Source organism: Cyclopterus lumpus, chromosome 3 (assembly GCF_009769545.1).
Source record: "Cyclopterus lumpus isolate fCycLum1 chromosome 3, fCycLum1.pri, whole genome shotgun sequence".
Classification (NCBI taxonomy): Eukaryota; Metazoa; Chordata; class Actinopteri; order Perciformes; family Cyclopteridae; genus Cyclopterus; species Cyclopterus lumpus.
Window position 1 is genome coordinate 20707560 of NC_046968.1, and position 26886 is coordinate 20734445.

General features: G+C 41.0%; 1 protein-coding gene across 1 annotated transcript in view; it reads left to right on the top strand.

Moving 5' to 3' along the window:
* LOC117725719 (protein unc-13 homolog C) overlaps positions 1 to 26886 on the top strand; it is an 85784-nt gene that overhangs the window by 16863 nt on the left and 42035 nt on the right. Inside the window, exons 5-14 of the mRNA XM_034525724.1 lie at positions 1995 to 2000; positions 2211 to 2282; positions 6126 to 6345; positions 7207 to 7434; positions 10679 to 10820; positions 12301 to 12470; positions 13885 to 14000; positions 14279 to 14442; positions 19006 to 19162; positions 19607 to 19675. Of these exons, the coding sequence (XP_034381615.1) occupies positions 1995 to 2000; positions 2211 to 2282; positions 6126 to 6345; positions 7207 to 7434; positions 10679 to 10820; positions 12301 to 12470; positions 13885 to 14000; positions 14279 to 14442; positions 19006 to 19162; positions 19607 to 19675 (1344 nt within the window). The remainder of the gene's footprint in view (positions 1 to 1994; positions 2001 to 2210; positions 2283 to 6125; positions 6346 to 7206; positions 7435 to 10678; positions 10821 to 12300; positions 12471 to 13884; positions 14001 to 14278; positions 14443 to 19005; positions 19163 to 19606; positions 19676 to 26886) is intronic.

Consider the following 26886-nt stretch of genomic DNA (forward strand, 5'->3'; position numbering starts at 1 on the left):
GAGCATTGCTTTGTGGGAATGTTAATGTAACCTTAGCAATAACTCTATGGCTTGATTAATTAGCCTAGAGAGGGCATTTAAGACATTGCATCACAGTGATGCTCCGCCATTAGTTTTTATTACTACATAATGTGACATAACATATCCGACAGAGAGGCCTGTTTCAGTGGAGTCCACTTTAGCACTGCCACATGGTTAGTCCTTCTGAGAGACAGCATGCTGTCGTGATGCCAACAGTATACATGTCTATATGTCTACATGTTTATAGCTGTTTGTCCTTTATGTGAGCACCATGTGCGTCTGTCTTGTGATTCTTTGTTTATCATCTTCATGTATTTTAGTCTAAAGGATGCACGAAAAGATCAGAACTCTAAAATTAAGTTGATTTAAGAACAACCTGTGTAATACTTAAACATTCTACTCTTAAAAGATTTACCGTAGATGTTCTTGTGAAATAATATGATTATGCAGCTTGATGTCATACACATAGATGCTGATGAATGTTTATATCACGGTGAACAACATGAGTTGATGCTGTATTTGTCCATATCTCTCATGAAATTAATAACCAACAATGTCTTGGTAAGTATGGGTTGTCGTTTTAAAATTTTTAAATCTTTTTGAATTTTGCGTGTATATTTGCCATTCCTACATAGACCCATAACAGCTATGGGTGATATTTTTCAGTGAGTTGTCAGATTTCTGCCTCGCCGATGCTTTGCCATTTTTCTTCCTCTTTTTTTTTTTGTTGCTCGGCAGGTCTCGATAAATTGCATTTAACTTGAAATGTTGACAACTCAACCCAAAAATATATCCGAGAGACTTCATTGACTTCTGATTTAACTGTGTGAGGCTTTTAAATCATGTAAAAGTGACACTGAGCAAGCCTTTTACACGTGGGATGAAGTCAGTAGTCAGCAAAATAATTGGTCCCCTTTCATGCCTCTCCTTTGTCAATGTCCCCCATTTGCTGTGTGATTGCTTCCGGGCAGCAACAGCGTTTGATTAGAACAGACAGCAGAGTTCCCCCATACCATGGCGGGAAGCAAAAGCATAAACAAAAAAACGAGCGTTGTAAATGGATTCACAAAGCATTTAACGCTGTATTATAGATGAATAGATAACATCTGGACACAGGGACTTATTGTATTGCCCGTAGCAACCTCAACAGTGCTGGTGCATGTTGATAAAATAACATCAACACTCAGGGTTCATGTAGAGGTCACGTTCCCTTCTACATTCTCCATGGCTTCCATGGATCTTTACCATAGCTGGGCTGTACTGACAAGAGGGTCGTGGTAAAGACTGATCCAATATTGTCAGCTGTCCATGTCTGCATTCCTCTGTTACGTAACTTCCTCCAGTATGGGATTAATGTGTATCAATTTCTGGTCACTCAAACTCAGTGGATATAACAGCTAATTTACATTTGTGTATCTGTGTGCGTCTGTGTGTTACCTGTTAGTGTTTGTATGGGCGTGTGCTGTTTAATGTTTTGAGTACGTTTGTGAATGTCTGAGCAAATGTTTGTGTGTTTCTTTTTTAATTAATTTTTTAAGTGTGAGCGTGTGTAAGTCTGTGTCGTGCAGTACAGCTGGCTTCACCCATACGTGAGTGTGTGTGTCTTGTGTTTCTCTGTTTGTGTCAAACTAATGTGCAGAGCAGACAGCAGAAAATATGATCAAAGCTTCATCCAACAGAGAACTGAAAATAAATGCCAAGCATGACTGCAGTTAAGTAACTACCAGTGCATGAGTGGATAAAGAATCATGCAACGGCTGTTTAATCTCTCTTGATGAATAGTTGAATCTTTCTAGAGCTCAGTGCCCTAACCAGCAGTCCTGCATGGCAGTTGAGACACCTATGCGCTCAGAATGGATAGTAAATACAATTCTTCTGCTGTTTGTGCTTTTAGCATTCATCCTCCTGCTCTTTGTCTAATTTAATTTCTTTATTTATTTCCTTCTCTATTCGTGGCCTCTTGGAAATCACAGGCTTTGGTAAGCTTACTCTACGTCTGCACTTTTTGCACAAGCTAAGAGAAAAAGATGAATGTGTCATCTGCATCCATTACAGAAACTTAGAGTCTTGTATTTTTTTGATCTATCTTCCTGTGATTTAGCCAATGTCTCTCTTATATATATATGAAACCCATATCTATTCAGACTTCATCCCTCTTCATTATCTCTCCTTTCCTCGCTTTCCCTCAGACCCTCACTGCTCGAAAGGCAGGCATCTCGTTCGCTCTGGTGAACCGGTCCACCCTGAATAATGAGGATCTGGTGAGTACTTACACGCCTGCAATGCCTGCATGGGACGTCATTGTCTGTTTGTTGTCTAATTGGGAAATGGAGGCCTCTGCGGGGACATGGGATGCTGGACCCATGTTCGCTCATTATTTTTTAGTGCGCTGTTTTGAGAAGAGGGTGCTGGAACTCCGACAAACTTTTATAGCTGTGCTGTTTGCTGCAGCCATAGTACTTCAGGGCCCGGGATCACGTAGCCAGGAACACAGGGCTCCGAAAGTGAAAATTAGGTGGATGACATTAGTGTTTGAATGATTTTTTTTTAGATGTACAGTTTATACAGCATGCCATCTTCAGCCTGTCTGCCTGTCACTGTCGTATCTAAAATACATACTGCAGTTTATTAAAATTGTGCCTGTGCTACTCGCTCTTTCTGCAGTGCTCCTTCTTTCAGATTATTTGTCTGAGTTCAGAATTTATAAGTTAGCCCCACCATTTAATTTATTCAATTCCTACGATAAATAATAAGTGCTGTGCATCGAGGAAAAAGCAGAATGTCTCAGTCGATGGTGTGAGGCACTTTTGTTTTGACCTCCAAAGCTCTCTCTGCTTTAATTGATTGCAATCCTTTCCTCCCAGAGGGAAGACAGCATTATAGGATGCAAACAGCAGGAGAAAGAAGTTCTTCAGCAAGACAAACAAGCAGACAATTTCATATCCACTGGTGTGCAACATGGGGCTGCCTAAATAAAAAAAACAACTACTAGATATAAATGTGTTCCGCACATCATGCACAAATATTTCAGGAGACCTGACCCTCAATTTGTCCACACGGATTTGTGTACATGAACCTATCACTTATCTATTTCACACACTTGGCTTGGTCCTCATGGTCCCCATGCCCAGTGGTCCTCCAGTGACAGGGTCTTGATTGCTTACTAATATGGGTTTTATGAAAGGGGCTTTAGGGATGAACAACTCATATCCCAGATAAGGGAGAAATGACGTGATAGATGGACTGTGTTAATTGGTGTAGGAAGGGAGCTGAGTCTTGGTTACATTTGGGGATTGCACCACAGTGTATGAGGATATGAACAGGGATAGATGTCCAATATTCTGATTCGGAGCAAACAAGGAAGTAGTTTAATAATTGGTGGCTGAGGGAAGCTGGGTTCCGAGCAAAGCTGCAGATTGTGCGGGCTTGCTAAGTAGGACAAGCAGATGTCAGAGTTTTATCTGCTGCATTAAGTCCAGGAGAGTGCTTTCCTGTGAGGACTGCAAAAGTACTCAGTAAATGACCATATGCTGTTTAAGAGTGGAGAGGAGTTAGGGCAAGAGGGGAGAGGAAGGGCGAGAAAAGGAGGGCAATAGGAAGAAGATGAGAGAGGATCAGAGCCCTTGTCATCACGACCCCCTGGCCTTTATTTGTCACTGATCAGGCAGCCATGTTGAACAATCCGCCCCCAACTCCGGGAGAGATGCTTGAACCTATTTAGAGTGCATCCATCTTCCATCCTCTTTTTGTCTCGTCTCTGCCCTATTTCTTCCATTGTTTTTCCTCCGTCAACATATGACATTTTAATTTGATTGAAATATCGTACTCTCGTACTATCGTCTCTCTTTCTGCGTCATGTTTCCCATGCATCTGCTTTTTAGAGCAGAAAGGAGCATGATGTGTGGGCTGGCTAACGGACCGTGTGTCCACTCAATGTTCTATGCTGCGTGTGATCCAAGCACCAGAGCCTTTTAACAGCAACTGTCAACCTAAACTGAGGCTGTGTTTACCTGCTGAGACAAAGGCAGGGACTCCCTGAGTTGTTCAAAGGAATAAGGGAGCCACAATCTGACATGGATCAAGGAGTATCGGGAAATAGCATGTGATGCATTGCTTAAAGTCAGGTCAGATATCATCAGGCAAGTTGTTACTAACAAACTACAAACAACATAGACTTGAAAATCTTTGCCTCTGATTTCCACCCAGGTAATGTTGAATCTTGCCAGACAGAAAAGCATATTAGATTGAGAGATTAATACTTGCAAATGTTTAAATTGCAACATGTATTCCTTGCTAGGGCTGAGATGGTACAGTAAGCGAAAGATTGGAGGTGTAGAAGGCTGGAGGAGGATGGGGATGATGGCAGTGTTCTTCTCTGTCATGTTGTTCTCAGGCAGAGACTGCAGCTGTCAATCAATTCCAGCTGTGTCTTGCACACAATCACCAGGGTCACCTCCCAGTGTAACACATGAGACTCACAGAAGCAGCACTACTCCCACATCTGCTGCACAGTGTGTGATGCAGTCAGGACACAGGGTGTAGACAGAGACATTTAAAGAGACAGAAATGTACTGTTGTTTATGAAATGGATGAATAGTATACGCGCTCATGCAATGGTCAAAGAAATGCCAAGGCAAACAATGAAATGAATGAAATAGGTCTGTAGATTTCCCACGCTCAAATACATTTTGGCTCACTCATCTCCTGCAGGCGGTGTCAGTATTTAACAGTTCAGCATTACATTTGCTGAGGCGTAGGCTCCCGGGTGTGGCCCCGATGGAGCTTGTGTGCAAGTTGTGAGTTAATCTCAGACATCTGCTTCATCTCATCGTTCTGAGATTAAAAGGAGAATCTCTCTGTCTGCCTGCTGTGTTTCATTAAATGTCTTCCAGGACTCGGCCGGCTCTCTGTTGCATCAGCGGAGGTTCGCGATGTTAGATGGCCTTGTTGGCCTGTCATCTGGTGTCATTTAATCATCTCTGCAAGTGTATGAGTGTATTTATGTCTGTGAGTGTGTTCCAGTGAGTGGTGCAGTAGGCTTTGTGGTAAAGTGCAGAGCTACCGTTCAGGTGTTAAAGCCCATTGTCAACACACAGGGGGCTGACAGCGGAGGGGTGGGGAGGGGTTCGGAGGAGACGGGGTGAGGAGTGGAGCGCGGCGAAAGTGGAGAGCAAGTGCCTCTTGAGGATTTATTTAACCACTATACATCTTCTTCTCTTCCTCTGTCACTTTCTCTCTCGCCTGCTCTCTCTCTCTCTCAATCTGGATAATGCTCACTTTTAAAAACCTTATTTACAGCATCCATTGATTCTGCCTTCAAGAATTGGCCCCGGCCCGTTTTCCAGCCCTCGTGGATGGCAGGGCTGCTGCAGTAAAGCACTCAATTTGAGGAGGCTTCCGTTGCACAGCAATCATTCCAGATAGGCCTTGAGAAGACTTTAGTTTTTGGTCTGTAGGCGCTTTATTCAGTAACCACTCAATGTGAACAAAGCCTGTGGGCTAAGGATGCTGTTAATCCAAGCTTAATGAGATGTAAGGCTGATTTACGGCTGACCTCTACATTGATGATAAGGTAATCAGAAAAGGATCATGACAGCCTCGTCCATGTTATCTCTGGGAATAAAGTATCTGTTCGATCGCTTTCTCTAACAAAAAACAAAGGCTCCTGTATTGATGAATGATAGCTGCAGTTTGGACAACTTATACACTTATAATTAAGATGACTATAATGCAGAAGTGTATTGTAACTTTCATCCTATTCAGACTGCAGATCAATTTCAAACTTAATTTCAAACTTTAGACTGTAAAATCTATGTGATATTAGTTTATATTGTGGTCCCTCAGCAGGTGCAAAAGTATTCCTTTTTTGTTAGTGCTGATCTCAAGATATATTGAAAGTTTCTGAAAATCCATTAAAGTACAGAGTTGTTATTTATTAACTTTTGAAGTCATTACTAATCATTTTCTCTTGCCAATAGTGCCATGACTCAGACGTAACTCCGCTGTTTCTCGCACCACCAGTATATTTCCCTTGTCTATATTTTTCTTTGTTATGCCTTACATTATTTCTCACAATTTCTGAATGCTTTTTTATATCTTTTCAGAAACTACATGTCTTCAAGAAGACTCTCCAAGCCTTGATCTACCCGATTTCATCCACAACACCCCATAATTTTGAGGTGTGGACGGCGACTGCACCCACTTACTGCCATGAGTGTGAGGGGCTGCTGTGGGGCATCGCCCGTCAGGGCATGCGTTGCTCAGAGTGCGGCGTTAAATGCCACGACAAGTGCCAGGACCTGCTCAATGCGGATTGTTTACAAAGTAAGAAAGTAGATCCATCCCATAATGCTTTGTTGTACTGCGCACAGAGACTTTGAAACCCACAGCTATGTTCTTACAAATGTGCCTTTGTGTGTCAAGTACTACACGGGTGTGTGTCGTTTGTGTGTGAGACGGAGAGAGGAGAAAATGCATTCAAAATAAGTTGCATTCATTCTCATATTTTCATTTATAATGTGTCTTATCTCATGCTATTACTGTAAGTCATACAGTACATGTTAATGCTGTTATGGGTATTTGTGTAATACATATTACATATCCTCTTTCACTTATCACTACAAGTTTACACTGCGCACTGGCACTTATTAAAGGACCCAATCAGCCCTGTTGTTACAGTGTCGTCAAATAGGAACAATGTGACTTTCAGGCTTCAAGATGATCCCCAAGGCAATCCTCACACACTCCAAGTGGATTAGCTACACGGTTTTATACCAGCATTACAATGTCTTATAGTTCAAACTGCGATTTGTCTTTATCACATTTTCATCTGCACTTATGAACACACACTAGATACATGATACTGTGATTAGATACAGGGAATTACCCGATATTTATTTCTCTTTTTTCTTACAGACATACATTTGCATAAATAAACATTAAAGCGTGAATTTGTGATTTCTCAAATGGCAAACACACTCACAGTCAAAGACATAGTGGCACATATATGATAGGTTTCTGGATGGGGTAACCATGGTTATTAAAAATGATAAGACAGTGAGGCAGGTGCTGAATACATATGATAGATACGCTGACACTGGGATGGATCACCAGTTTTTCTAACAATTCTTGAGTATTTAACATGTGCCTGACTGAGCCAAAACACGAACTTTGGGCTTTTTTCAGGGGCAGTGGAGAAGAGCTCCAAGCACGGGGCGGAGGACAAGACCCAGAACATCATCATGGCTATGAAGGAGCGCATGAAGATCAGGGAGAAGAACAGTCCTGAAGTGTTCGAGGTGATCAAGGAGATGTTCATTGTCTCCAAAGAAGACTTCACCAGCCACCTGAAGACAGCCAAGCAGGCCGTTCTGGATGGGACCTCCAAGTGGTCTGCCAAAATCAGCATCACAGGTTAGCACATTTCCTGTAATCACATCAAAAAGTTCAAACCATCTGCTAAAATTTGTATTTTGTATTTTAGCTTAGAAATATCCTGATAAATGATCGTGATAAAAGCCCTGATACTGCTGCTGGTGACCCTTGACCTTTGGTCCATGATCTGTTACCCTTTGCTCGGTCCTCCGTCGACAAATCAATAAAACTGCCATTACAAGTCAGACTCACCTTGAATGACAACCATTGTTATTATAATTAGTATTTTCTTGTCATGAACCTCAAGCTCTTGGTCATTAACCTCTGAACCACAATCAGAAATTTAATAAATTTCATAATAAATGTATGTAAGTAATTTGTGGATTATGCTGTGATGGTTGCTAATGCATCACTGTTTTGTGGGAAAGTACTGATGATTTTTTGGTTATCATGTAGAGACTTTGAAAACATGACACTGATTTGTATACTCATCTACTATCTACTCTACTCGTGTACCTAGGCAAATACATATTTTTAATAACGGGTGGCTCTTGAATTGGAGCTCAGTGCAGAACATGCAGCTCTAATGAAAATCAGATATAAGTTGGGATAACAGTGGGAGAGCTTATCAGATCGCAACAATGCTTGCCAAATGTTAAATGGTGGCACGGTAAATACAAAGCATCTGAGAGGCAGCAATAAAGAGACAATGATGACTTATTATTATATTGGGAGCACTTGCTGCAACTGACAGAGATTCTGTTTTTGAGCTCACTGGCATACTGATTTGTACGGTGTACTTTGAAAATGAACCCCTCAAAGCTGCCCTGCAAGCTCTCTCAGAGATGCCAATCAAAATGTCATGTCTCTTCGTGCAGTTTGACAGGACAGCACTCTCAGAAGAAAAATGATTTAGTTTAGTTTATTTATTTGTTGTCGTGCATATCCAGTATGTATCTTTTTTGGGGCAGTTTTAGTTCCTTGGATATAATAAAGGTTAGTTGTTGAAGAATACTTGTTCTCTTTTTTTCCCATCAAACCTCTCTTGTCTTTGCTTACCAACCCTCTTAGTGAAAGAGAGTAGATCTGAATCCCATATCCATATTTCAGTCTAATTTCCGGCACTATTTTCCCACTCGGTTGATTATATGACCTCTGTTGGTTTTCCATCTATATCTGAAGACCGTAAAATGAATAATGTTCTTTTCATTTAACCACCTCATTTACATACATGTGGTGCATATTATTACTTAATCTCTGGGTTTCCCAGTTAAGGTCAGGGAGTTAGCTTTGTAACCTCGACACCGGGCCTACAATCTATCTCTGTGGTAACAGCTCATTTATTGCTCACCTTGCATTTCTCACAGTGCCAATACACTGGAGAGAAATAGAAACAAAGAGGGAGGGAGGGAGACAAATAAAGAGTGAGATGGAAAGGTTAGGAATAGCAAGGAAAATGACTCTAAGAGAGGAAGAAACAAGACAGAGAGAGGAACATGGGATTAAAAGAGACATTAAGGAGACCTAGGGTTGCCTCGGTCAATTTCCCACGGGCTTATTGAACATCCTATTTTAAAATATAGTTATTGAGTTGTTGTTTACGTCTCATTTGTTCGATAAATACGGACTGACATTGACTCTGCAGCACTCTCACGGCGACCATGAGACATTCTGTTTCTGTCTGATATGCACATCACAAGGTTTGTCAGTGAATGTGAACCTTGATCAGACATACTATGTTACGCTAATTAGAAAATATCTGCTAATCACCAAATCTGCTACTGTAGCTGCCAATGCACTGATCACATCACTATCAAACAATGTGCAAGAAGGAGTATGAGTATATTACATCATACTATTTTCCTTTCCTTAAATAGAACAGTTAGTTCACTGAAAGCTTTGCTCAAACTCACCGCAACAGACGTTAATGTATAAAATGGGAAAACATGTAGTCATGCCCTCTGTTTCTATTCTTCAATCCACAATCTGTCCACGCCTCTGAGTATGTCCTCTTTGTTACTCTACTCTTCTGAATTATGAATCTTGGCCTTTTCCCACCTTTTTGTATTACGAGGCAGTCCTGTAAACTTTTCAGGAACTTTCAATTCTTTGAAAGCTACAGTATATCTGACTTTTGTTGCTTAAAATTGTGAAAACCCAAACGGACTCAATAAAGGATTCAAAAAGGATTAAAACTTGATAAACATATTTAGTACTGGATTAAAATGCTATCAAACCCCAACTGTGCTCCCAGTTTACTCCATTTAAGGCAGGGGGATGTACAAAAGGACCTTCATACATACAGAGGACTGGAGAAAGGGCTAATCTTTGTGATAATTGTGATCATGTGTGGGCTCACATCAGACATGGGACAAAGGAAGCAGCATTCCTGCTTGTTCAACTCTCCACATCTGAGAATGTTGAATTGTCGAATGCAGCCTCTGTGCTCCGACATCGAAAAGGTAGATGCTGAGGGCTTTAGATGCTGCTGGAGGAGATGACTAGCACTTTGTTTGTTTTGAAGCATTAGTACCCCACCATATGTATGTCACTTTGACTACAGAAGGCATTTGTTTTTCAGTGCTCTTGGAGCAGGAAGGCCATTGCTCTTCTAGCCTCTATATCCTTCCCACTAACTTCTGTCAGCATTGAGCTGAGGGATATATATGTACCCTGAATTATTTAGACTGTCACTTATGCATATTTAATGCCTCAGTGTCCTTTTTCGCTTTTATGGCGGTGTGAAATACTACTGTCTCTCCTTTGCACCTTCCTGTGTGTGTGCGTGTGTGTGTGCGTAAGTACAATTCTAAATTGTAGTCTTCACTGAGCACACACAGGGATGTTATTTACCTATAGCTTGGATGTAGAAAAATATAAATCATAGCTATAATTAATACGTCACATAAACACACAAATATTAAATGTTGCTGCTGTCAATGAACCAAAGAGCTGCTCAGTCGTCTCGGCTTTTGGCAAGTGCACAAAGTTGCTGTAGGCACTAACAAGCTCTCAATTCTTGAGTTGACACCAGAGAATCAAATAAATAAAATTCAGGAAACTGACTAGTAAGCACTAAACTAAAATATAGAGGTAGATGCATGACTGGGATTTTGAGAGACTGTTGTAAAACCTCCCTCAAATAATATGCCTCTGAGAATTGAGTGAAAAGAGCTATATATAAGTAGTAAGTGAGTTTCATTTCAGGATAAGTAAGGTGGTCACATATGTTGCTTATGGTTTTTACAGTACTATTTACTCTTTTTAACTGTCTTGTCTCCAGTGATGAGTGCACAGGGTTTACAGGCCAAGGATAAGACTGGCTCTAGCGACCCTTACGTCACCGTCCAGGTGGGCAAGACCAAACGGAGGACGAAGACCATCTTCGGCAACCTCAACCCGGTCTGGGATGAGAAGTTCTACTTGTGAGTGCTCTCTACTATTTTGACCTGTATCTGAGCTGACTATCCTCACTAAGATTAGGAATCATCTGTTCAAGGAAATCTTAAAGCTTTAGTAAATACATCGACAAGTCTTTTTTTTGCTGTGGAAATTACTCCCAGTTGTGACGTCTTATACACCAGCCACACTGCAGAGGGTTTGGAGATGCAGACACAAACACACCCGCAAATGTAACAGTTTCAGCTGGTGGGTTATTCTGTAAAACACACATCAGATTGTAAATGTAAGGAATGATTGTAAGTGAGTTTCCAGGAGACAACTTTAAACACTTACTTTACCCCCAAATGAGTAGTAACACGTGCAGCCTTTGAGAACCCAAAAACTTGCTTTGCTTACCCAAGTAAAGTCAGTTTTTTTTTCAAGCAGAGGAACAGAAATCTGAAATTAATTATTAATTAAATGTAATTTTAGGAGCTGTAGAACTCAACAGCTCAAGAGAATATTTGCCAGGAGTTCTTCGTGTTTTTTTTCTGCTACACTTTGAGCATCACATTTCCTTCAGGACTTAAGTAAGAGAAAATGTAGACTAAAAGGACTTGCAATTACTTATCATGCTGCGATATGTTGGAAGCATGTATAGTCATTCCTTTGGCGCTATCTGTCCATAGTTCTAGGTCATATTCCTGTGAGAAACTGGTTTTTTTTAATGTGTATGTGTGCATTTGTACATGTCCCATCTCAGTGTCGAACAAGGCTCCTCACCTGTATTGTGCCTCCAGTGGTGGCTCCTTGACATCATGGCGAGGATGCAGATCAAAAGAACGATGCATTACTGTGCGCTTGGCAGAGAGAGCAAAGTACTGGAGCAGCAGCAGCCAGTGCTTCCCCCGGAAATGGATTAGTTCAAACAAAATACTGCAGATACTATTGCACCCAAGATGTCATTAGAACAAAATGTAATCTGTCGGTTTTAATTCCAGAGCCGTGGAGTCTGACCCCATCTGTAGCTAAGTGCTTTGGCCACCTCGTTCTATTGAGCAGAGTCATTATTGTGAAACATCTGTCAGCTGCACTGATGCAAAGAGGCAGACTTTAATATTTCACAAACAAATAATCAATGGTAATGGCTGCTATGCAGTCATTCTTGTGAAACATTCAGCTGTTCTCTGCATATATTAACGAGCATTGGAAGTAAACATATATAGTCGCAGAGTAAAGGTCGTGCATGCTTGTTGTAATTCCTCCTTCCAGGCAGAGAGGCCTCCTCCACATATGCATGCTAAGCATACACACTCAAATCATACACAAATGCACACTTTTTCTCACTTGACTTTAGGCGAGAATTGTTCTCCATATGTGTCCAAAGGATCAAAGTGGTGTCTGAACGTGTATTTATGCATTCGACTGTCATTCTGCTCAACTGAATACTCCAACCCGATGAGCTGTATGTGTTCATGTCGTTGTGATTGTTTTGACTTGACATAATCATCTTCCAAATCGCAGTGAATGTCACAACGCCACTGACCGTATCAAGGTGCGTGTGTGGGACGAGGACGATGACATTAAATCAAGGGTGAAGCAGCATTTCAAGCGTGAGTCAGACGATTTCCTGGGCCAGACCATCATCGAGGTCCGCACTCTGAGCGGAGAGATGGACGTTTGGTACAATCTAGGTATGTTACCCATTTGAGCTCAGTCTCGCTAAAGGAGATATAGATTAACTCTAAATAATGTGAGCAGTTACCATGGTTATTATCAGATATATATTGGTTTTTTTTAATGCATTACAACACAGATATGATACCTGAGTTTTGGGATTGATATCCAAACAACGGAACTTTCCTTCTCCATTTTGCAAAAGTAGCCAACCGTCTTAAATGTCTAATTTGGTCTGGATGCATCAAGCACACAAGAGGTTTGATGCGGGGCCGTTCACTGTTTCCACTCTGAACCATCACAAGTATCTCCATGTTACATGAGGTTGAATGTGCCACATAATGCGAGCTCCCACTTCTGTTTAAGTGTTATGAGTGGCGGGTGCTGTCTTTGTTTGCCTCTCCAGCTAAAAGGAAGCAATTTGTGGTAATTTTGCCCTGTGACCACTACTGCTGCTCTCTGCCTTTTTAAATGTCCACAATGAATGTTTAAAAAGCCCTTTGCTGGTGTGGGTGTCCAGCCTCCCAGCTGCTCTGCTCGTTAAGCCTCTTCAGCTCCTCTCCAATATGGGCGCGTCTCCGTCGCTTTGTCACTTCATTATTTTTCAATTCTCTGTCTCTAGACCAACTGACAGTAGGGGGAACTTTCCCTCATTTAATATGGTATAGATTAATTGCATATTAAAACACAGAGGGGAGGCATTTAAAGTTATAACGAACCCCAGGAGCGGTGCAGTCGTTAGCTTTCAGACCGGTCAGGGACGTGTAAGCCTGCATCTTTGTGGCTGTGTGGGTTTGGGGCTATATTTGAGAATGCAAGAAATGTGTGCATATACTGTGCAGTACGCGTGTTGATATTTGCACGCATGAAATGAACTCCATACCCACAGCCCACGCATTATAGCCAGTAATATTGCAAATGCAAGTTCAAATTGCATCGCTGTGAACGAAGATATGACTTGTGTTTTTACGCCATCGATCTTCTGGTCATTATTGTTGTCATTCATGCGTTTTCTCAGAAATGTCATTCTGCAAGGACAGGTTTCTATCGAGATGGACAACAATGTTGTTTATTGTCTTTCACTTACTGGCGTTAGTCCATATGCGCTGAATGCAATACAGCTTTTAGAAAATATTGTTTTAATAGGTCTTTCACTTGATATATCAGCTATTATGAGGAAAAATGTTATGCCGAACTTGTTACACACAATTCAGAAAGCTAAATTAGAAAGAAAAGGAGACTTGTGCTTAGTGGTGTGCTATATAATACAGAACATTGAAATATTACTGCATGTCTCGGAATAGAGTGAGCATAAACTTTCCTTTGATATGATACATTTTGGCTAACCTGCCAAAAATGCAGCTTGTAATTGTTAGTTACTCCTCAGGTATTTTCTGTGTATGACTAACCCAGCGTGGTTGTGTGTTACAGATAAAAGGACTGACAAGTCTGCGGTATCTGGTGCCATCAGACTCAAAATCAGTGTGGAAATGAAAGGGGAGGAGAATGTGGTTCCTCCTCATGGCCAATACACCTGTTTACATGAGGTAACCATCATCATGCGATTCAGCATTAGGCAAAATGAGTCCAGTCATTGTCTTTGGGGAGCTCTAAGCATTACGTTTGCAAAGACAGGTACTTAAGTAAACTAATTATTTGTTGTGATTACATCGGAAAGCAAACTAACAAGATTTTTCAGCAATCAATAGTTAAGAGTGTTGTAAAAGAAACAGCTGTGATAAGGGTCTCCATTTGCTGTTTCCTTTTGTGACACTGTGCTCCATCACCGTAACCTCCTCTGTCTTATATCTCGTGCCACTCTCAGAACCTGTTCCACTATCTGACCGAGGTGAAGAACAGCGGGGTGGTAAAGATCCCTCAGGTGAAAGGGGACGAAGCGTGGAAGGTCTACTTTGATGACGTGTCTCAGGAGATAGTGGATGAGTTTGCCATGAGATACGGAGTGGAGTCCATCTATCAGGCCATGACGTGAGTACCACCCTGATCTATGGCCTTTTACCTCACCAATCTGTCATTGTTCCATCCGGCAAAGTGAAGGAGAGAAGGAGATGAGAAAAGGATAGCAGAAGTAGAGGAGAAATAGTAAAGATGTCTCCTCAGCAGAATCAGAGCTTTGGAGGACTATCGAGCTCCTAAGTTTGATTGATTAATTTCTTGGAAAAACTCCCAACCTGCCGTGGTCACATTGATCATGGACACACATACACAGTCTTGTTTCCCCCTCACTGTCTGTCTCTCTTATCCTCTGTGACCCCGTCCATCCATAAACGTGTCCCTCTCCCTTTCCGACACACATGGATACAAACAAGTCGACTCGCAGGTATACATACAAACAAACAAACACCACCTGAAAAATGATGAACACTAAACATTGATCACGGCCATACAATGCCATGTAACATTGTATAATGTTAACAGTGTAATGGTTGCCACTGCAGAAGTCTGTGCCATGCATCCATCCTTACATGTGCAGAGTCTTCTAGTGCACTAGCTTCCATCGTAGCTTTTGTCTTTAAACAGCAGACATTGGTGGGCAGATTTATAAAGTCAGTGCAGTGTTTCCCATATAGAAGTGTTTTATGTGGCCCACTGAAACAGATTTGCCCCCATCCAAAAGGATTTTACATTGATACTTTTATCTCTCAAAACTCTTTCTGGTACATTCTGTTTAAACTGTGTTGATTGAAAAAAGTAGTCAGAATAGGGAATTTAGAATATTTGACCACTGTTTTGGCCATGTGGTTATTGAACTTGAGCTTTAAACTGTCTCACAAAGCTGATTATGAACTACAGCAAGAGCGCCATTTCTGAAATTGTATTTGTTTGCTTTTACTTGGAAGTCATTAATTAAAGACATCAGACACCATCTATGTCATCCATCCTCAGGGATATTTATTTTACTATGCTATTTTTTTCTGTGTGTGGGGTTTAAACAAATTAATATTCAGATTTGCTGTGATAATCGTCGCTCCCGTTTCAGGAGACAGACGAGCCGAAGTTCATGCAAAAAGGCTAAGAGAGGTTTCTCACTTGTATCAGAAACACATGTGACCAACCTTTATATTCATTTGGTTGTCCCCCTGTTATATATGCAATAACGTATAACAATAATATATAATTAACCTCCCCTTCTGTTCCCACTAATAATTAACAGTAACTCAGTTTTTATATCGATGTTTTATACAAATCATGATTCATAATTTTGCTAAATTAGGTAGATGGTTGATATATGTTGTATTTTATATATTTTGAGTGCAGATAAATATGGAGAATGAAGGCGTTTTTGGTAGAAGCCCTGCCCACTTTTGGTAGAAATCCAAATACAGATATTTTAGTGAAATAAACAAGTACCGATAGTAGTTTTGGATTACACCTTTTATCTCTTATTTATTGTTTGTTTTAATGATTTTTAATTGTTAGTGAATCTGAGTCGGTCCTAAAATGTCAATTTGAATCACCAAACTGTGCCTTTTAGACTCTGCTTACCTTTCACAAGAGGCATGTTGGGAAGTCCCAGGAGCTGGCGATGTAATTAGCTGCTGCCTTCGTAAATCAGCCTCTAATTACACACTGATTGCATTGGCAACGTGAATGAAAGGCACAGCTCACATTTGACTTTCATGTCCAGAAATATGTCCGCATTCATCCGTGAGATGAAGAATCACTGATAGACTGTGTTGCTTTTAATGGTCTTGATATACAATAAAACAAAAAATAGCAAGGGTATTTCTTTGTTGCAATTTATATATAAATATATTCGCTACCGTTACCCTGACTTTATCCTGTTTATGATTTTTTTCCCAAAGATCCCTCGCCCCCTTCTCTCCCACTTTTCTGATCACAGTGATTATTATGACTCAACCTCATATGTCCCACAGCAATTGCTTTCTTTGATCTTCCTACTGGCCCCATAAGGCAGGCATGCCATTGAGTTTCTTTTTTTGAGCCACCTAAAGCTTGATTTAGCTGTTTCTATCAACACCCCTTTGCCCCATCGCCATTGTGTCCTCATAAGTAAGGGGGGGGGGGGAGAACTGCTACAATAACGACATGTATAAAGCGTTATATATAAGGGTTGACACAATTGATTGTTTTGGTGTTGTAAACCGCGCCAGGTGACGGACGGTTGTGTCACTGTGACAGATTATTGCAGCGCATGAGGGATTGCGGGGTTATTTAAGTGCAGACAAGTGAGGCAGCAAGTTGCCTTATTACCAGCGCTCTCAGGTTCAGGTAATGCTTCAGGCTAGAACCTTGTTTAAGCTTGGTGTTTCTCATAGAAGCGCTTATTATGCTTCATCAGGAATTTATGAAAGGCCCTGCCTTCCATTTTCTTCATCATAGATCCTTGACTCCCAGCCACTCCTGAGATGATGGCTGCATAAATCACAGTAGCTGCAAAGACTCAACTATCCCTCCTGTGCCCCACACAGCAACCTCCAACATATCCCTCACTAATGTTTGTTTTCCTTCATCTCACTCTATCACCACTCCCTACCTCCTTCACGTCCCACCATCCTGTTTCTCGTCATCCTTTTTTCTCATTTCTCCCAGCCATCTGAAATGGTAAAATGAGATGTGAGTGTGTACGTAGTGCTGTTCTGGTAAAAACTAAGGCAGGGTAACAGGAGGAGAAGCAACGTCTTCCTCTTGAAAAATTGGTTCAGGAGATCGAGCTCTAAAAGCACCGTGGGAATTCAGCGGATGCCATCATCACTCTCTTTGCATCACTCTCTTTGCTCGCCTAACCCCAAGTGCTCCTGGGTAATTTGGAGGCTGAAAGCAAAGTAATTAAATAGGCCTCCCGATGAGAACATGGTTGTGTTTCTATTTGTGAGCGCGTGTGCGTATGCATGTGTGTGCTTGGGCTGCACTCAGGAGGGGGAGTAAATCTGTAATCATTACTCCCCATAACACAGTGACTTTCCCAACACTTTGGCTGTATGAACCAATGACTCACCCTGCAGGATGTTCCAAAATATCTGTTCCCCAGACTCAAAATCCTAGTGGTCACTCTAGATTGTGATATATAAAACTGTTGATCAAACAATACGTTGATAACACAAATCTCCCTTAATATTCATATATATATATATATATATATAAAGTAAATGCTTGGTTCTAGTATTCAAACCCTAATGTTTGCAGTATTTAAAAGTGAAGGCGTCCTTCTTTCTGTATATTAAAACAACATTAGCAAATGCTATATTTATCAAGCTCAGCTGGCTCTACGCTCTCAGGCAAAGCATCCAATGCACTCAAATGTTTGGTTGCTATGGGTTTCGCCAGAGGGTGAGAAAAAAAGCCCAGTGTATATTGTTGTCAGCTGCATCAAAGTAAACATATAGATTATTGCATACGCACATTTTGACATGTGGTATTCTATCTAGAATAACGTGATCCTTTTGTCTGCTGTATGAATGGGTTTGGAGATGAAAGCCAGTCTTTTTGTTCACTGGCGATACCAGTGATTCATAATGTGGAAAATTATTGTTAAGTGTTAAAAGCAGCGTATGCTCTTCACTCAGTCAGAGTGACAAGGAAAGAAAGCGCACGATCGTCACACATCCGAAGTGGCAATACAGGAACCTGTCTCATTGTGTGAAGTTTGAAGTTCAGGAAGTTAAAAGAGCTCTGGTGACGGGAGAAAAGAAAACGAGATTTATGAAAACAGAGGAGACTAAGTTTTGCAACAGTAGGAGACGCCTGCTTCAGTCCCTTCGCTTGGAAAGATCCTCTGTGATGTTTTAGTGCACTGCGAAGTATTGAGATGGAGTTTGTGCTGGGTTGACATTTGTGGATTCACCTCGATGGAAAACACTTACCTCGGCAAAGTGTGCATACTGCGCTTGACTTTGTCTCGCTTGTATTTGTTACAGCAGGAAACAAATAAATAAGTTAAATGGTGTGCAGTAAGATTTACATTTCTCTATTCTGTGGCCCTGGAATAGATTATATCACAGCTCCATAGGATCCATTGATCAAACCTGCTCCATCTATTACTTCGCAGCCTTATGTCCTTAATAGTCGAGGGTATACAGCTGTGATATATTACATCATTGGCTATAGATAGTCACTGAAGACATGATTATAGTACATGAACAGAGCAGTGCAGTACTTATCCACTGTCCCCTCCATCAGAAGTAATTGTTTGGAACACTCAAAATGTTTTCTCTCCAGCAGTCAATGAAAAAAAGAAATGTTGTACTTCAGTTTGTCACTTTCTGTTTATTATGATATGATATAGTTTCTTCTAGATTTATATTTTGAGGGAAATGTTTCTTAATTCCGAACCACGTTCTATTCGAGTGCTGAGTAACTTTGTTGATTATGAGGATGACTGAACGGCGAGTCTTTATAATGTTTTCTGTCTGGATTTGTGCCGTTGATGTGGTATCTGTCACTGTCCCTATTTTTTCATTAAATTCTCTATTGATCTTTGGTGGAGAAATGATCCGACATTGTCCAAACATGGCTACAGCAGTGCCCCTTATGCTTCGTGGAATAATAGCTGTCTCTTCTCTCCTGTAGGCACTTCTCCTGTTTGTCCGCCAAATACATGTGTCCCGGTGTGCCAGCAGTGATGAGCAACCTGCTCGCTAATATCAATGCCTACTTCGCCCACACAACCACCACCACCACAACCACTGCCTCCGCTTCGGACCGATTTGCTGCCTCTAACTTTGGGGTAAGCACACATATTACTGTCTTGTAGTCTAACATCCGCACACATTACAACAGTGATAGAGTACTAAATGAAAAAGGGGGTTTCTATGGGCTCCAGTTAGACTTAAGTAACATCTATTGCTGTCTGATATTAAACCCTTTACATCACTACTTGTTGTCATTAAACTCATGAAGAGTTATTTGTTTAAAACAAGTTGTGCATTTGAACTCAACCAGATCTCAAGAGTTTGCCAGTGCTTTCCGATTTAACTTTAAATAATATTTCCAGGCAGTAAGCCGAGTCTGGCGATCTTGCTAAGCCACTATATTTTGTTCCAGGAAGTAAAAAATTAATCACTGCAGGCATATCAATGCTACAGACCACGCAGGAGTACGCAGTGTTGGACAGAATGTTTTTGTGTGCTCTGAACGCTGAACTGAATTATGGAATTTTTCATCCTGACAGAGGGAAAAATTTGTCAAATTACTGGACCAGCTGCATAACTCACTAAGGATCGACCTTTCTAAATATCGGGTATGTATGAACTTTTGCATCCGGTGTGTTTGTTCATTGTGACTTTTGTCAATTTAAAAATAATGATAATTTTTACAGTATGATGTTACAATTCACCTCAAATTTATATTAAGAGAGGAGCAGAAGCAATTCTCATTTTTGTGGAAAATGCAGGTTGCCATTTAGTACTACCTGTTTATCAGTTGCACCCTTTAAAATGTGTTGCCATCTAAAGTACCTGCAATGTGGTTGATTTGATAGGCTTCAGGGTTGATTGAACTGTTTACAGGACACTGTGTGCTTACGATAACTGGCTTAGAGCTGCAACTCATTCAACACTTTGTTTCTGATGCCAAATGTGTGTGTCTGTCACCCTCCAAACTTGATTATTGACTGGATTCTCTTCTTTCTTGGAAGCCGTTTAGAGTGTACTTTATGCACGCTTGCCATGTTCGAATCCTACAATGTATTCACACAGCAGGCACATCAATGCCAGGTGTTAAGGCGTAAATACCGGGATTAAGATGAGTGTCACACTCATGTTCCCATAGATTTAACAATTTGTGGTTTTAAGATGTGACAATGACGGAAGATTTGTGGAAAGTGTGAGATAGATTCGTATTTACCCAAACAGATGTCATGTCATACATTGTTGTTTAAAGAAACCAAAACACATTTAAATGACTTAATACAGTTGACATAATAGAATGACGAATGACGGTGCAGTGTATTTTCAGTTTTCAGCAGAGGAGAAGCCAGGCACTTAAATATCAATAATCAGCCGGCAGTGTCAAGTGCTTCATCAGCAGCTCAGGAAATAGTGTTCCTCATGGTCCAATAAATAGACTCTGTCGTGAGTGTCTAGCACTCTGTGTGCCATGGTGGTTCATGGATTTAGGATATTGGACATATTGTGTCCATACACTCATGAATCCATAATCTAGACTATGTGCTTCCACATGTCTATGTAGGCTATAGCATCTGGAGATTTATTTATACTAATTTATACAACAAAGCTCATGTTGTTTCAAAATAATGTCCATGCTGTGGACTACATCAGTAACACCATCATGCGTGTTCAGGAATTAGCTCAACTCTATAAGCTGCTGTTACAATGAGGCATGGTGCCATGCAGGAGTAGCCAGTAGCTGTGTATCATAACTGGACATAGGTATTAATAATTTATCAATGACCTCTTCTTTTTTTTATTTTTTAAAGCCAAATGACCTAATCTACCTCTAGCTACCTGTACAGGCAAATGCGATGTTATGGGAGAGAAAGGGGCGACATACAGAACACATGCTGCTAAGGACTCAGGTACACAGGGCAGCACTCTACCAGGTGACCCAGCAGGGCAACGCTGTACAGTCATTGTTTAAGTCTTTGTGGCAGCGTTGAACTGGTGAAGTTACGGTGCATAAAACGCTTGAAATAACATGTATGTACACAGTTGTAGTGATTTTCATCCCCCACTGAGTCGGTCACGCTTGTAGGACCTTTTGTTGTATGATGACCTTTCTTCATGGTCATTCGGTGATTGTCACTGAATGATGAGCAGCAGGCTACATCTGGTAGCTGCACTGCTAACTTCTGAATGTAGAGAATTTGCTGCTTGACTTGTTTCAGCCGTCTTTGATGTAAACTATTGAAGGTCACTATTAGATGCTTCAGTAGGCTCCACGTTGTCTGTGTCCACGAAGCTCTGCTCTGTGGCTCAGTCTTGTCTGTTTACATATAGATATATTGTTCCTGCATATTTGTGTTGTATTTATACATTGTTCATTACAATTACATACATATAGTAACTAAAATCTAACATTATAAACAACAATTATAAAGCGTATTACTTTTTTTGTTAAACTATAAAATTAAGTTCAATAAGAATGAACAAAAATACATGACGTTTTTGTTCAACCATCACCCTTGCACATTTTATCCAAAGACTGACTAATAAATGTAGTGAAACATTTTTACCCCTCCCTAACTCAAAAGAGGTGCCAATCAAACATATACCTTAAGAATAAACAACCCCCAACAATTGTTAAGCTGGAATCTTGCAATCAGAAATGCATCTCTAATTGCTAGAGATCTGCCACTTGCAGGTCAAAGGTCCTCTGTACTCTACTCAGGCAGATTGAAATCCTGACACACAGCACATAATCTTCCGGAGCAACCCCAGGAGAGCTAAACCTGTTAGACATCACACACAAGCACACAAACCCACATCTCCCGCTCGCAGAGATGTGGATGTCTGCACACAAATAAGCCGACACCCACACTACTGTTTGGCTACAACTGCTCACTGACGCAGGTATGCACCTGAACCGCCACCCACACACACACACACACACACACACACAGATCTTCTCCCCAGCTGGTGGCATCACACAGTGAACTGTAAGATGACCCTCTCACCTTTAGTGTGGAACAAAAGGCAATGTGACATTGAGTGTGTTGTTGCTATTATTCCCGTATTCTTTACCACGGCGCTCTGTGTGAAGCCACATAGGATTCCAGAGACACACCTTGATGGCATATAGAGAGATCCTCCTGTCTTCTAACAAAGAGAACAACGAGAGGCTGGGAGAAGGACAGCAAGTAGATGGCGTGGAAGAGAGAGGACTTGAGTTAGACAGAGAATGGACTGGCAAATAGCGAGTGAGGGATAAAAAAAAGAGAGGATTTGGAGAAAAAAAACGTTGGATGAAATAAGCAGACTGAGTTGGACGAGATGGGATTTGGACAAAGAGGGCGAGAGTTGGAGGGAAACAGAGATTGATTTGGAATGGGAGAGAAGAAACAGATGAGGAATGAAAGGAGGCATGGTGGTTGGGCAACAGAGGGTTAAGTGAAGGAGAGATGACCCCTTTTATTTTCAGATGGCCTGGCTGTCTGGCGATGAGAGCAGTCACAGAATATCACATTGGCTTCACCTGCCAGCGCTGCCCTGCTGCTCTCTTGTGAAGCCTGCCACAGACCAGTGGTTCATGCACACAGTTCCTCCTCTCTCTTTCACTCTCTCCCTTTCTGAAGCCGCCTCACAGAGCCGGCCTGCCACTATTGGACAGTAATACAATTCAGATCCGGCTACTCCGTCCGTTCACCGTATGGATTTCACTATAATGACTTTCTGAGGGAGATTGAGTTTGCTTTTGTAAAACAGGGGACTCGAATCAGCGGAGAGGGAGCAGGGTTACACCTGCCGCTTTACATTTTGCTACATATGCGTTTCTTCCTTGTAAACTTTATTCTAACGGCCCTGATACACAGTGGCACCTTGCATAGCCAGTCTGTCCCAGCTGGGATTTGCAGGTCTCTCTGGTTAAGACAGAACATATCAGTATTCATAGCACACTGCGAGGGAGTTGGGCTGTTAGCTTAGTTTGGACATTTTGATATAAAGTGATGTTTGTTCAGTAAGCTCCCCTGGGATATTATCTTAAGATGTAACTCTGTGCAGCCTTACAGTGGGCCATTCGAGAACAGGTTACTTAATGCAAACACCTGCTTTGTTGCAGAAAAGAAAATAGTTGTTCCATGCTGTAACTGTAGCTCTCTACAGAAGGACTGTGTCATATTCAGCAACATTGAGTTGTTAAGGGAGCTGCTAAAGCTTAACATGAAAAGGTATACTACTGGGTAATATCCACAAGGTTGCTCCACAGCAGAATGTATTTATACATCTCACAGTCTGCTATAGAAGCAAACAACTGGCTTCTGGTATCCCAACATTGCAGACAAATATATGTTTCTATTTTCTTGAGAAATAAAATATTTGCAGAGAATAACACTTTTACTGCGAACCTTGTTCTTTGCAGAGTAACACTTGCATAATCCAGAACTCCCCCCTTTGGGAGACAAGTATAAGAGATAAGCTAGTAACACCAGCAGAGTATAAGAAACATCTGTGCCAACTCTGAAGGAAAATAATAATCATTGCATCATTATGTATTCTATAAGCATATATACATGGTTTAAAATGATTATTTTCTGTGTAACATGAAAATTCCATTGAAAACGTTCAGGGTATTGTAATCAAAGTGATACTCCAGGGTAGGCAGTTGTCTGGAAAAGGCAAAAAAACAACTTCCCTCATACTGCAGCTCTCCCCACTCTTCAGCCCCTCTGAACCGGACAATTCTATAAGCTACGGTCCTATTTTCTGAGCTAACCTGTGACCCTGTAAAGCCCTTCCAGATGACATATCTGTGATTTGAGGAATCGGGGAAGCGCTGTAGAGATTGAGAGAAATATTTGCTAATCGCTTAGCCCCCTGCTATTCGCGATGCAAAAGTTCTCACTAAGGCTAACCACAGCCATGAGTAAAAGGCTCCACATATTCTCTTTATCTCTGAAACGCTTCATTGATATTGTCAGACTCTCTTTTTGATAAGTCCGCCCTACTTGTTTGGGTCGCTTAGCATTATGGGCAGTTGTTGCTAATGCTGGAATAGCAACCTTTCCTGCCGCTGAATGAGGCTTTCACCAAAGGGATCGGTTCAGGATTTCTAGTCTAGTTTTCCCTCAGACCACTTAAATTACAATATGCTGAAGGGTTATTATGGATTTTTTTCCCAACAACGGCAAAAATAATCTGCTTACCCGAGCTTTAAGCAATCTTTTTATACCTTTTAACTTCAATAGACACTCATCCACACAGATAGACAAATATTCTGTGGTAAATGCTGCGGATGGTCAGAGTGCAGGGTGACCAGTGCAGTGTCCCTGTGGCAGTTTTAGATCCAGTACCCGTCAGAGCATGACTGCTTTTGATCTCTTTTTCCACATAATTACCTTCACTTGCTCCACTTGATGCCCGGTGTCTGACAGGCAACATTTTATTATCCATTATGCTGCACCTGTAAAAATATGAAATGTTTAAACACAGTTATATTCATACATGGTCATTATGAATCTGTAGAGTGTATTTTTTATTTTAATTAGTTTGATGATAAGCAGTCACTGCTTTTAAGTTTTTGCACTCAGCAAAGGCTCTGGCCCAACGTTATATTCATTGTACACTAGAACAAAGACAAAGAACAAAAAGCTCATCAGTATCACTCACTCCTCGTCTCCTCTCATAATGGGATTTCTGTCATCTTTGGAAGTTACAGCTTATGTTGTCTACTTTTGGCTCTGAGGTGGATGATTTGCTTTCTTAGTATCCTCACTTGCTTCTTGGAAATAAATCTGCTTCTTTTTCCTTTGTTCTTTTTGCTGATGAAGTTGGAGTTTCTCATTTCTGCTCCTTGTGTGTTGCGACAGAGAATTTGTTAAAGTTAGGCAAAGTTATTTACACCGCTGTCACTGCTTTTAGAAACACTACAGATTGAGAGTATATGATTCTGCAGAGAAAAAGAGGTTTGCATCTGTGTTAAACATTAGTAATTGTAAAGTAAGGTACTAGATTTATCATTTTTATGTTGGTCAGCAGCAGTAAGAAGCAACATTCCAGTGCATGCTGTTTTATTTTGTTACTCTCTTGTTTCATTCTTCATTCTGTCTTTCTTTTGCCTGTGAAGCACTTTGAATGACCTCTGTGTATGATACGGTGCTAACGTGCCTTGCCCTTTTAAGCTAACCGTGTATAACCATCCCACACTTGCTTCCCTGTCTGAAGCTGTGATTGTAAGTTAGATAAATCCAGTTGTTCCTTGCTTTACACAGATATAGTCTATAATAAATGCATCTTGCCATCTGCAATCAAAACAGAATGTCAAATGCCTAATTAGATTGGTAGCTGTGATCATAACATTTTGCATGTTGACATTTGTTTTTTGTGAAGAACCCACCTAACTCCTTTGCTGCAAATATAATGAGTGTCAATGAGCACTTGACTTTCCGTGACTTCAATCACCATAATTGCACAGCTGGATTACCTTTCGATGTCAGAATCCACTAATTAACGGATTTAAAATGCTACACTGTGAAGCATATTTTTCTTCATTTATATGTATATTATTTAGCGTGCAATTTTAATCATCATTTCATTTAAAACCAAAGTAGACTTCCACTATCACTGAAAGGCAGACTGACAGGAGTGGAAATTCCATTTATTTTTGCTGTGCTATTTCAGCTCTTTCATTGGTGATAGATAAAAAGTGTTAATGCCTATTTTGGAAAAGCAATAAAGCACATATTAGTCCGGTAATACTGGAGGAGCATTGGTCTTCGTGAATTACCTTACATTTATTCTTCAGAATTACTTTTATAGTATCTCAATTGGCCTCATTCTCTAAAAGTTGCAATTCCTACAACCAAAGTAAACCGATAAAACACATTTTGAGCGGTTGTCGTAACCGTTCCAGCACAGCGATTTCAGGGTGTGTGCTAACGGCGGCATTCAAGGTTGCATTGAAAGCTACAGAGTCCATGTTTCAAAGGGACCGATGTTCTCACTTGCCTGCTCCAAACAGATTTTATTTTTTATTTCTCCCCTTTCACCAGCCAAATATAGTATAACTGGTCCACATTTGCTTGTGCAGAAAGTGTGTCAAGCTTGTTTTCCTGGAGTCCTGGAGGCTTTGAATCTTTACTAGGCTCTACACTTTCACTTCTAAATTTGACTGCTCCTATTTGTCATGTGTCTTGAGAAATGCACTGTAAGTGAACAGCTGACTGTCTGAAGGGCATTAACAAGCCATCCACGTTCCCTTCTCTACTGTTCTTTTTGAGACCACTGCCCGGGTCGATATTTTATCAAAACTCAATTTTGTTTTTGCCTCTTCTTCGGAAACTGGTCATCTTGAATCATTTATCAACCCAATAGAAACCTCTATCCTCTATGCGGCTCGAAAAAGATGTCAGGCGAGTTTTGTTTCCGCTGATCGGCCTTGATCTCGAATAGACCTCTCCTGTGCTCGGGCTGTCAGACCTAGAGGCTGCTGTGAGGATTTCATGAATCCCCATTGTGCATTTATTGACAAGGTAGAGGAGGGATAGAAAACAAGCCAAGTTGTATTAGAGCACTGAAGATGTAGGATAAGTAGTATAATATATGGGGCAGTGATGCATTTCCTCACTGCTGTCAGGGCTTTATATGCTCCCCGTCACGGTGCTCTGCACTGCCTGATGACTTCATGGCCCCAAAGTAGAGGCTTTCATCAACGGAGACCTCCCTTGTCCACTAAACGATTAGATAGACAGCCATTTTGTTATGATTGCTGGGCATTGTTCTGTGATCAATTTCAATGTTTCGGGCCACGCAATGTGATGTGGTGGTTAAGGGTGTG